The following is a 13,386-nucleotide window of genomic DNA, read 5'->3' as shown; positions in this document are numbered from 1 at the left end:
TGGCGCTCAACTATGTGGCATCCATTGCAACTTGGAAACAGTTAACGCACAGATCAGTAAACAAGTTGTTTCATCCCTATTTAACATTTAGTCTAACGACAAACGCCGCGATAGCGATATGTAGTCAGTAAAAATTGTAGCCAAAAATAAAACAACTGGTTAATCACAGAAAGTGCCAGAAAAGCGCACAAATTAGAACTAAACCAATAAATTAAAAAACATATAAAGCCACGCTTATCATAAAGACAACAATCCTCAACACATCCTTGATACTGAAAACAAAAAATGATTAAAATCCCTACCCAAAAGATCCCATCCTTCCTCCGATTCCGCTCTGTCCACCCCTTTGTACCTCCCAGTGTTATTCCCCTATCGATCTGTCGTTTCCTATTGCTAATACCCTTTTGTTACATTTCTTGAATGAACAAAGTCTCAGATTGGGAACTGTGGACGGGACAATTCTCACACATAGTTCACATATGCTTGAAATTAATTCGAAACCAGTTGAGGAACATAGTTATCAACTTAAGATCCATTACAACTGTGTACAGAACGATTACCAAAACAAAAGCAACATCAACAGCTACTACTACTTTTCAATGCATCCTTAAAGTCTACTGTATAACCAAAATAAGCCCGTTTATTGTGTACAAAGCTCTTTTTATAATACATATTAAGAAAGCTCCTCCTTATCTACCACTCTACATAGATCGTCTATTGGTTAAACTCTATATGAACCAAACCCGAATTGATTTAAATTGTAACTAAATTTAACTAACATTTCAATTATTTTTGGTACATTTGACTAGTGATTAAGTTGTATATACAGAAAATTGTACATATTGTACATATATTCGTAAACAATTAAGCCACAGCTATGTGAACGATTAAACTAACAACACCAAAAGCAATCTGTAAATATAAACTAAATTTGAAAACTGTGAATTATAAATAACCCGGATCAATCAAACTAGCCACGTATATTTTTAACGAACTTTTCAAAATTGTATTTACCATCAATTTTCAAGTACTATTTCTTCTATACATTTCTACTAAAGCCTCTTTCTACAAAGCTAATCTTGCTTTTGCCAGACTTATACTTACACTTCCTCTTTTTCAAAAGATCTTCTTATCTCTTTCCTATGATTCAATCACTCACTTACAAAACCAATCGCCAATAGCGTGTCTCTCGTGAGGGCAGAGCGCATGTGTTGGATGTCGTGTATTATTTGCCATAACTCAAACTGAACAAAAATAATAAAAAAAATATATATATATGCTCGAATTCGCATTAATCCCGAGATAATTCATTGCTCAACTAAGCCTGCCTTTAGTACAGCATCAAATTAATTGGGCAAACTGGGAAAGTGCTAGGTTCTCGTGCTTTATGCTCGCTCGTAAAAATGGTAAATCATCAAGGATTGTAACTATGCTCACTTGTTCTCACTGCTACCCTCACTCGCTCACTTGTACGCCAATCGATAGTCTATCGAACTCATACCAAAAAATGACAAAAATCAAAAGCAACCAATATTATTGATAAGCATCGTTTTGGTCTGTCAATAAAAACATACAACCCTAGTTTTTGTGAGATGTTCCCTTCACAGTTCTACAATTTGAATAAGACAAACAAATATATAATCGACTTTTGCTCTAGTTTGCTGTCTAATCTAACTGCACCAATTGACTACATTTAGCCAATTAAGTGAAACTGCCAAAGATTTTAAGTTAATTATTTTTTTTTTCGCTTACGTTACCTATTGATTTCTTAACGCACCGTTTCTGATCTTAACTTGTTGAAAATCCCCGCTAAAAATTTTCTTTTACTCTAACAATCCTCATGCACAATACCCCGAACCCTAAAATCGAGTCCACAACAATCCCACTGACACTTAATTGAACACAAAAACCGACCCACAGCAATACACACAACCCCACAAAACACCAAGAAAATACACAAAACATTTAAGCAAAAAGAGGCCCAAATCAAAACCCAAAAACCAAAAAACTGGAATTTACTCCTCATATATTGTCTTGTTTAAGTTTTCTCCTTTTGTTTTTAGAAACATTTAGTTATAAGTCTTATTCGAGTCACCCACCACTTTTGTTTCTAAAATGATGTGTTTACACTGTCAAATGCAAATACCCCAATCAGCCCTTTAAATTTCCACCAGACTATCGTCTATCAAACTCAAGCCCCTACTTTGAATCGACGATTTCAATGTCGCACTTTCGTTTTTATGTTTTTCCATACCCCAAAAAATATATATCTATTTAGTAGCGTACCGTACCGTTTATGCCACCGAATAGTTGAATGCACCCACCAACGATTAACATTTAAACAACCAAACAACTCCTGTCTATCTCTCTCTCGTTCTTCCCTGCCCTGGATGTAATGTTATAGACACCGAACAATGCTACTCAGATACGGATTGTCCCAGTGAAAAGTCATGCCTCCAAGGACACTGCAGCGATCCTTGTACAATGCGTGGCGTGTGTGGTTTGAATGCGCTGTGCAAAACTGTACTGCATCGACCGCGCTGCTCCTGCCCCAGTTGTCACATCGGTCGGCCAGAGATCGAGTGCAAGTCCGATCCCAAGTGCCTGCCGGACGATACGGATGCCAAGACCAAGGAGCAGATTCCATGTTCCAGAGACTCGGAGTGTCCGGAGACGTTGCAGTGCGGCCAGTACGGCCAATGCACGGATCCGTGTAACAATCCGCTCTTCATCTGCGAGAGCAACAAAAAGTGCGAGACGCGACGTCACCAGCCAGTTTGCATCTGCAAGTCTGGATTCATAGTTAATGAATACGGGGAACTGACGTGCGCCCCGGATAAAAGAGAGTGCTACCGCGATGATGACTGTGCCTCGAATATGGCCTGCGCGGATGGTAAGTGCCGAAACCCGTGCATCGTACCACTGGGCCGAGCCGCGATCTGTGCGGAAAACAAGTCTTGCGAGGTCCAGAACCACAAGCCCGTTTGCATTTGCATGCGCGATTGCCAGCCTTCAATATCCATATGCCTGCGCGACGCCGGTTGTCCGGCTAGCCAGGCGTGCCGGAAGCTTAAGTGCATCGATCCGTGCGAGTTTGCCACGTGCGCACCCAACTCGCCATGCATTGTCGAGGATCACAAGCCGATATGTAAATTCTGCCCAGCTGGATTTATAGCCGATGCCAAGAATGGATGCCAAAAAGGTAAAGCACCAAACGTAATCTCTATCACTCAATTCTCTGTCGAGTGAACGTGCCTTAAGTTCTGTCTCGATTATCTTTGTTTCCTGCCTTTTCACACACGCTCTCACCTTTTGCTAGCTCTGTCTTATTGTCTGTCCCCTCACAAAAAAGAAAACAGCGATAAAGCACAAACAAATATTTCCGACGAAATATATTGACGAAAGACCTTACCATCTGTTTAATGTTTCGGGCCTTGTCAATCTGTTTCATAAAAATTTTGTTGTAAATGTACATAGGTCTGAGAAATTAACTGCCTTTAGCCGTATCAAGCTTTCGCCTTTTGATATGGTCAACTTACCTACCCAAAGCTTAGTTACAACCCGAACGTCCAAGTCAACCGACATTATAACCCCTCGGTCAGATGCTTTTCGCCACTAGCACAGCGTGTAAGGCTGAAGCACATAAATGAAAAGAGTTGTCCAATTATTGATCTGAAAGTCGTTTAAAGTCACCAAAAGAAAATACCAATAACATAAAGACACAATTACAAGAAAACTCTTCTGAACATTCACACACGCTCATGCTCACAGTGATAATAATCAATTTATTAATCAAAGCCTCCTGAATACTTGTACTATGAAATCTTAACCTATGATTCTAAATAAACGGTAATAAGATGTAATACTAATGGTAAACCTAAACGAATTCAACACCAATATGTAGCTAACTAATAGTAAAGGCGTTCGTTCCTAATTTAAAATTGATTAACAGTAAAATAATAGTTTATAAAGCTTCCGATATTTGTTTACATTTGCAGCCGTATGCAAGAGAGTTAGAACGAAATATTCAACAGTATTTGATTAGGTACGCCCCTCTGTATATATAGTGCACCTTCCCTATTGTTGTAGCTTTACACCTTCTATCCTATATTTGGTATATATTTGTAAATATTTTAACGTATTTTTTTATTTTTTAAATCTTACACTTTTGTTTTGAAATATGTACAAATACTCCACTCGAAAATCTCAAAAAATATGTAAAAAACACGTAAACATGAACATTTGAAGCAGCTAAGCCAGGTGGCAACTGTACCTCAAACGAAGATTGCAGTGAAGCGCAGCAATGTGGATCGTCAGGTCAATGTATCGATCCCTGTCACACCTTCTGTGCTGGCGCAGTTAAGTGTGTTACATCAGCTCATAGGGTTACCATATGTATTTGCCCAGCCTCCTTTTCAAACACGACGGACTCGAACTGCATTCCAACAGAAAAATCAGTTGACATTACAACCCAAAAAATTGAAACGACTACGGACTCTGTCACTATAAAATACACTGCTATGCAACTGGCCAATCAAACTGAAATGCGAACTCGCTTTACCGATATAGAAGCTGAAAATGAAACAACAGTTTCATACACAAGTACAACCGAATCGTATAAAACGACAAAACAACTGTCAATTGATACCACTTTTACTCAACCTGCAAATGTCACTGCGTCGTCCTCCATACCTACACGAACAACTCCTGGAGAAATTACCAATATACAAACTGATAAAACAACCGTGACGGGTTTCCAAATAAATGAACTTACGACAGAATCTACAAGAGAAGTAGCAATTACAAGGCCTGTTGATAGGTCCACTCTTGAGCCACCAAGAACTACTTTACCGACACTCACCCCTGAAACAACCACAAACATTCCGATTGGTACAACACGTGGGCAAGTGACAGAACAGACAACCAAATCTCTAATCGAAAGAACAACTGAAAGGGCTACTGACGGTACTACTCTTTCTTCAGAGTCCACGGATGAAGCTACTCTACCCCAGAGTCGCGAAACACCCACGACTTTACATCCGGGTACAACACCCGGACGAATGACTCAACAAACGACAGAATCTACAAGAGAAGTACCAACTACAGGGCCTATTGATAGGTCCACTCTTGGGCCATCATCATTAAGAACTACTGTCCCGACACTCACCCCTGAAACAACCACAAACATTCCGATTGGTACAACACGTGGGCAAGTGACGGAACAGACAACCACATCTCTAAGCGAAGGGACAACTGAAAGGGCTTCTGACGGTACTACCCTTTCTTCAGAATCCGTGGATGGAAGTACTCTACCCGAAAGTCGCGAAACACCCACGACTTTACCTCCGGGTACAACACCCGGACGAATGACTGAACAAACGACAGAATCCACAAGGGAAGTACCAACTACAGGGCCTATTGATAAGTCCACTCTTGGGCCATCATCATTAAGAACTATTATCCCGACACTCACCCCTGAAACGACCACAAACATTCCGATTGGTACAACACATGGGCAAGTGACGGAACAGACGACCAAATCTCTAAGCGAAGGGACAACTGAAAGAGCTTCTGATGGTACTACTCTTTCTACAGAGTCCACGGATCGAACTACAACACCCGGACGAATGATTGAACAATCGACAGAATCTACAAGAGAAGTACCAACTACAGGGCCTATTAATATGTCCACTCTTGGGCCATCATCATTAAGAACTACTGTCCCGACACTCCCCCCTGAAACAACCACAAACATTCCGATTGGTACAACACGTGGGCAAGTGTCAGAACAGACAACCACATCTCTAATCGAAGAAACAACTGAAAGGGCTACTGACGGTACTAATCTTTCTACAGAGTCCACGGGTGGAACTACAACACCCGGACGAATGATTGAACAATCGACAGAAACTACAAGAGAAGTACCAACTACAGGGCCTATTGATATGTCCACTCTTGGTCCATCATCATTAAGAACTACTGTCCCGACACTCACCCCTGAAACAACCACAAACATTCCGATTGGTACAACACATAGGCAAGTGACGGAACAGACGACCAAATCTCTAAGCGAAGGGACAACTGAAAGGGCTTCTGACGGTACTACTATTTCTTCAGAAACAGTGGATGGAAGTACTCTACCCGAAAGTCGCGAAACACCCACGACTTTATCTCCGGGAACAACACCCGGACGAATGACTCAACAAACGACAGAATCTACAAGAGAAGTACCAACTACAGGGCCTATTGATAGGTCCACTCTTGGGCCATCATCATTAAGAACTACTGTCCCGACACTCACCCCTGAAACAACCACAAACATTCCGATTGGTACAACACGTGGGCAAGTGACGGAACAGACAACCACATCTCTAAGCGAAGGGACAACTGAAAGGGCTTCTGACGGTACTACCCTTTCTTCAGAATCCGTGGATGGAAGTACTCTACCCGAAAGTCGCGAAACACCCACGACTTTACCTCCGGGTACAACACCCGGACGAATGACTGAACAAACGACAGAATCCACAAGGGAAGTACCAACTACAGGGCCTATTGATAGGTCCACTCTTGGGCCATCATCATTAAGAACTACTGTCCCGTTACTCACCCCTGAAACGACCACAAACATTCCGATTGGTAAAACACGTGGGCAAGTGACGGAACAGACGACCAAATCTCTAAGCGAAGGGACAACTGAAAGGGCTTCTGACGGTACTACTATTTCTTCAGAATCAGTGGATGGAAGTACTCTACCCGAAAGTCGCGAAATACACACGACTTCACCTCCGGGTACAACACCCGGACGAATGACTGAACAAACGACAGAATCCACAAGTGAAGTACCAACTACAGGGCCTATTGATAGGTCCACTCTTGGGCCATCATCATTAAGAACTACTGTCCCGTTACTCACCCCTGAAACGACCAGAAACATTCCGATTGAAACAACACGTAGGCAAGTGACGGAACAGACGACCAAATCTCTAAGCGAAGGGACAACTGAAAGGGCTTCTGATGTTACTACTCTTTCTTCAGAATCCACGGTTGAAAATACTCTACCCGAAAGTCGCGAAACGCCCACGACTTTACCTCCGGGTACAACACCCGGACGACTGACTGAACAAACGACAGAATCCACAAGGGAAGTACCAACTACAGGGCCTATTGATAGGTCCACTCTTGGGCCATCATCATTAAGAACTACTGTCCCGTTACTCACCCCTGAAGCGACCACAAACATTCCGATTGGTACAACACGTGGGCAAGTGACGGAACAGACGACCACATCTCTAATCGAAGAAACAACTGAAAGGGCTACTGACGGTACTAATCTTTCTACAGAATCCACTGATGGAACTACTCTACCCCAAAGTCGCGAAACACCCACGACTTTACCTCCGGGTACAACACCCGGACGAATGATTGAACAATCGACAGAATCTACAAGAGAAGTACCAACTACAGGGCCTATTGATATGTCCACTCTTGGGCCATCATCATTAAGAACTACTGTCCAGACACTCACCCCTGAAACAACCACACACATTCCGATTGGTACAACACATAGGCAAGTGACAGAACAGACAACCACATCTCTAATCGAAGAAACAACTGAAAGGACTACTGACGGTACTAATCTTTCTACGGAGTCCAAGGATGGAACTACTCTACCCCATAGTCGCGAAACACCCACGACTTTACCTCCGGGTACAACACCCGGACGAATAACTGAACAAACGACAGAATCGACAAGGGAGGTACCAACTACAGGGCCTATTGATAGGTCCACTCTTGGGCCATCATCATTAAGAACTACTGTCCCTACTCTCACCCCTGAAACAACCACAAACATTCCAATTGGTACAACACGTGGGCAAGTGACGGAACTGACGACCAAATCTCTAAGCGAAGGGACAACTGAAAGGGCTTCTGATGGTACTACTCTTTCTTCAGAATCCACGGATGGAAATACTCTACCCGAAAGTCGCGAAAATCTTTCTACAGAGACGGAACAGACAACCACATCTCTAATCGAAGAAACAACTGAAAGGGCTACTGACGGTTCTAATCTTTCTACAGAGTCCACGGATGGAACTACTCTACCCCAAAGTCCCAAAACACCCACAACTTTACCTCCGGGTACAACACCCGGACGAATGACTCAACAAACGACCGAATCTACAAGAGAAGTACCAACCACAGGGCCTATTGATACATCCACTCTTGGGCCATCATCATTAAGAACTACTGTCCCGACACTCACCCCTGAAACAACCACAAACATTCCGATTGGTACAACACGTGGGCAAGTGACGGAGCAGGCGACCAAATCTCTAAGCGAAGAAACAACTGAAAGGGCTTCTGACGGTACAACTCTTTCTTCAGAGTCAACGGATGGAACTACTCTACCCCAGAGTAGCGAAACACCCCCGACTTTACCTCCGGGTACAGCAACCGGACCAATGACTGAAGAATCGACAGAATCTACAAGAGAAGTACCAACTACAGGGGCTATTGATAGGTCCACTCTTGGGCCATCGTCAATAAGAACTACTGTCCCGACACTCACCCCTGAAACAACCACAAACATTCCGATTGGTACAACACGTGGGCAAGTTACGGAACAGACAACCACATCTCTAATCGAAAAAACAACTGAAAGGGCTACTGACGGTACTAATCTTTCTACAGAGTCCACGGATGGAACTACTCTACCCCAAAGTCGCGAAACACCCACGACTTTACCTCCGGGTACAACACCCGGACGAATGACTCAACAAACGACAGAATCTACAAGAGAAGTACCAACTACAGGGCCTATTGATAGGTCCACTCTTGGGCCATCATCATTAAGAACTACTGTCCCGACACTCACCCCTGAAACAACCACAAACATTCCGATTGGTACAACACGTGGGCAAGTGACGGAACAGACGACCAAATCTCTAAGCGAAGGGACAACTGAAAGGGCTTCTGATGCTACTACTCATTCTTCAGAATCCACGAATGGAAATACTCTACCCGAAAGTCGCGAAATACCCACGACTTTACCTCCGGGTACAACACCAGGACGAATGACTGAACAAACGACAGAATCCACAATGGAAGTACCAACTGCAGGGCCTGTTGATAGGTCCACTCTTGGGCCATCATCATTAAGAACTACTGTCCCTACACTCACCCCTGAAACAACCACAAACATTCCAATTGGTACAACACGTGGGCAAGTGACGGAACAGACAACCACATCTCTAACCGAAGGGACAACTGAAAGGGCTTCTGACGGTACTACTATTTCTTCAGAATCCGTGGATAGAAGTACTCTACCCGAAAGTCGCGATACACCCACGACTTTACCTCAGGGTACAACACCCGGACGAATGACTGAACAAACGACAGAATCCACAAGGGAAGTACCAAGTACGGGGCCTATTGATAGATCCACTCTTGGGCCATCATCATTAAGAACTACTGTCCCGTTACTCACCCCTGTAGCGACCACAAACATTCCGATTGGTACAACACGTGGGCAAGTGACGGAACAGACGACCAAATCTCTAAGCGAAGGGACAACTGAAAGGGCTTCTGACGGTACTACTCTTTCTTCAGAGTCAACGGATGGAACTACTCTACCCCAGAGTAGCGAAACACCCCCGACTTTACCTCCGGGTACAGCACCCGGACCAATGACTGAAGAATCGACAGAATCTACAAGAGAAGTACCAACTACAGGGGCTATTGATATGTCCACTCTTGGGCCATCATCATTAAGAACTACTGTCCAGACACTCACCCCTGAAACAACCACACACATTCCGATTGGTACAACACATAGGCAAGTGACAGAACAGACAACCACATCTCTAACCGAAGGGTCAACTGAAAGGGCTTCTGACGGTACTACTATTTCTTCAGAATCCGTGGATAGAAGTACTCTACCCGAAAGTCGCGATACACCCACGACTTTACCTCAGGGTACAACACCCGGACGAATGACTGAACAAACGACAGAATCCACAATGGAAGTACCAACTGCAGGGCCTGTTGATAGGTCCACTCTTGGGTCATCATCATTAAGAACTACTGTCCTTACACTCACCCCTGAAACAACCACAAACATTCCAATTGGTACAACACGTGGACAAGTGACGGAACAGACAACCACATCTCTAACCGAAGGGTCAACTGAAAGGGCTTCTGACGGTACTACTATTTCTTCAGAATCCGTGGATAGAAGTACTCTACCCGAAAGTCGCGATACACCCACGACTTTACCTCAGGGTACAACACCCGGACGAATGACTGAACAAACGACAGAATCCACAATGGAAGTACCAACTGCAGGGCCTGTTGATAGGTCCACTCTTGGGTCATCATCATTAAGAACTACTGTCCCGACACTCACTCCTGAAACAACCACAAACATTCCGATTGGTACAACACGTGGGCAAGTGACGGAACAGGCGACCAAATCTCTAAGCGAAGAAACAACTGAAAGGGCTTCTGACGGTTCTAATCTTTCTACGGAGTCCACGGATGGAACTACTCTACTCCAAAGTCGCGAAACACCCACGACTTTACCTCCGGGTACAACACCTGGACGAATGACTGAACAAACGACAGAATCCACAATGGAAGTACCAACTGCAGGGCCTGTTGATAGGTCCACTCTTGGGCCATCATCATTAAGAACTACTGTCCCGACACTCACCCCTGAAACAACCACAAACATTCCGATTGGTACAACACGTGGGCAAGTGACGGTACAGGCGACCAAATCTCTAAGCGAAGAAACAACTGAAATGGCTTCTGACGGTACTACTCTTTCTTTAGAGTCAACGGATGGAACTACTCTACCCCAAAGTCACAAAACACCTACGACTTTACCTCCGGGTACAACACCCGGACGAATAACTCAACAAACGACAGAATCTACAAGAGGAGTACCAACTACAGGGCCTATTGATAGGTCAACTCTTGGGCCACCAAGAACTACTGTCCCGACACTCACCCCTGAAACAACCACAAACATTCCGATTGGTACAACACGTGGACAAGTGACGGAACAGACATCCACATCTCTAATCGAAGAAACAACTGAAAGGGCTACTGACGGTACTACTCTTTCTTTAGAGTCAACGGATGGACCTACTCTACCCCAAAGTCACAAAACACCTACGACTTTACCTCCGGGTACAACACCCGGACGAATAACTCAACAAACGACAGAATCTACAAGAGGAGTACCAACTACAGGGCCTATTGATAGGTCAACTCTTGGGCCACCAAGAACTACTGTCCCGACACTCACCCCTGAAACAACCACAAACATTCCGATTGGTACAACACGTGGACAAGTGACGGAACAGACATCCACATCTCTAATCGAAGAAACAACTGAAAGGGCTACTGACGGTACTAATCTTTCTACAGAGTCCACGGATGGAACTACTCTACCCCAAAGTCGCGAAACACCCACGACTTTACCTCCGGGTACAACACCCGGACGAATGACTCAACAAACGACAGAATCTACAAGAGGAGTACCAACTACAGGGCCTATTGATAGGTCAACTCTTGGGCCACCAAGAACTACTGTCCCGACACTCACCCCTGAAACAACCACAAACATTCCGATTGGTACAACACTTGGGCAAGTGACGGAACAGACAACCACATCTCTAACCGAAGGGAAAACTGAAAGGGCTTCTGACGGTACTACTATTTCTTCAGAATCCGTGGATAGAAGTACTCTACCCGAAAGTCGCGATACACCCACGACTTTACCTCAGGGTACAACACCCGGACGAATGACTGAACAAACGACAGAATCCACAAGGGAAGTACCAACTACAGGGCCTATTGATAGATCCACTCTTGGGCCATCATCATTAAGAACTACTGTCCCGTTACTCACCCCTGAAGCGACCACAAACATTCCGATTGGTACAACACGTGGGCAAGTGACGGAACAGACGACCAAATCTCTAAGCGAAGGGACAACTGAAAGGGCTTCTGACGGTACTACTCTTTCTTCAGAGTCCACGGATGGAACTACTCTACCCCAGAGTCGCGAAACACCCACGACTTTACCTCCGGGTACAACCCCCGGACGAATGACTCAACAAACGACAGAATCTACAAGAGGAGTACCAACTACAGGGTCTATTGATAGGTCAACTCTTGGGCCACCAAGAACTACTGTCCCGACACTCACCCCTGAAACAACCACAAACATTCCGATTGGTACAACACGTGGGCAAATGACAGAACAGACATCCAAATCTCTAAGCGAAGGGACAACTGAAAGGGCTTCTGACGGTACTACTCTTTCTTCAGAGTCCACGGATGGAACTACTCTACCCCAGAGTCGCGAATCACCCACGTCTTTACCTCCGGGTACAACACCCGGACGAACGACTCAACAAACAACAGAATCCACAAGAGAAGTACCAACTACAGGGTCCACTCTTGGGCCATCATCATTAAGAACTACTGTCTCGACACTCACCCCTGAAACAACCACAAACATTCCGATTGGTACAACACGTGGGCAAGTGACGGAACAGACATCCACATTTCTAATCGAAGAAACAACTGAAAGGGCTACTGACGGTACTAATCTTTCTACGGAGTCCTCGGATGGAACTACTCTACCCTATAGTCGCGAAACACCCACGACTTTACCTCCGGGTACAACAGCCGTACGAATGACTAAACACACTACAGAATCTACAAGAGAAGTCCCAACTGTACCAACTACAGAACCTGCTTATAGTCAAGCTAAATTGGAAACTACCGGCTCAACCACCACGGCCCAAACGAGCTTTAATATTACGATTGGTACATCTCCGAGTTTCATGACAACTGCAGTGGCAACGGATACAACTATTCCACCAGAAAGTTTCGAAAAACCCACATCAAAAACTCATGAAACAACTACATATACACCAACTGATAAAAGTTCAACTGCGGAATCTGTTGACCTTACTACATTTGATTACACCTTATCAGAAAAAGTTCAGCCAATCACTACTATTTTTCCTGTTTTAAACGAATCCACTCCTATATCGGTTTTGAAACCCGTTGCATCAACAACGCCTATTGCGACAGACCTTACTGTGACAGATAGCCCAACGACAGAATTTGAAAAGAACTGCAGAACAGATTACGAATGCTCAGACGACCAGACTTGCTTAGGAGGGCTGTGCATATCCCCTTGCGAATACTTTACCAATATCTGCACTGTGCAGAATCTGACTATTTGTCGTACATTAAACCACACCACATTGTGCTTCTGTGATACCGCCGATGATGTAAATAGACCCGATTGCTCTATGAAAGCAGGTAACTAAAGTTGTGTATATAAGTTGTAAGTTTTGTTAT

General features: G+C 44.2%; 1 protein-coding gene across 50 annotated transcripts in view; it reads left to right on the top strand.

The window, feature by feature from the left end:
* LOC128263194 (uncharacterized) overlaps positions 1–13,386 on the top strand; it is a 131,314-nt gene that overhangs the window by 59,911 nt on the left and 58,017 nt on the right. For 30 of the 50 annotated variants that reach the window (XM_052997963.1, XM_052997964.1, XM_052997960.1 and 27 more), the window contains 2 exons: positions 2,405–3,202; positions 4,249–13,347. The exons of 3 other annotated variants lie outside the window; for them this stretch is intronic. In XM_052997963.1, coding sequence (XP_052853923.1) covers positions 2,405–3,202; positions 4,249–13,347 — 9,897 coding nt within the window. The remainder of the gene's footprint in view (positions 1–2,404; positions 3,203–4,248; positions 13,348–13,386) is intronic. 17 more of the 50 variants (XM_052997966.1, XM_052998008.1, XM_052997987.1 and 14 more) reach the window with 2 other exon arrangements.

This window comes from Drosophila gunungcola, unplaced genomic scaffold (assembly GCF_025200985.1).
Source record: "Drosophila gunungcola strain Sukarami unplaced genomic scaffold, Dgunungcola_SK_2 000001F, whole genome shotgun sequence".
Classification (NCBI taxonomy): Eukaryota; Metazoa; Arthropoda; class Insecta; order Diptera; family Drosophilidae; genus Drosophila; species Drosophila gunungcola.
The sequence above is the reverse complement of the archived record's forward strand: the minus strand, read 5'-3'. Positions and strand labels throughout refer to the sequence as shown.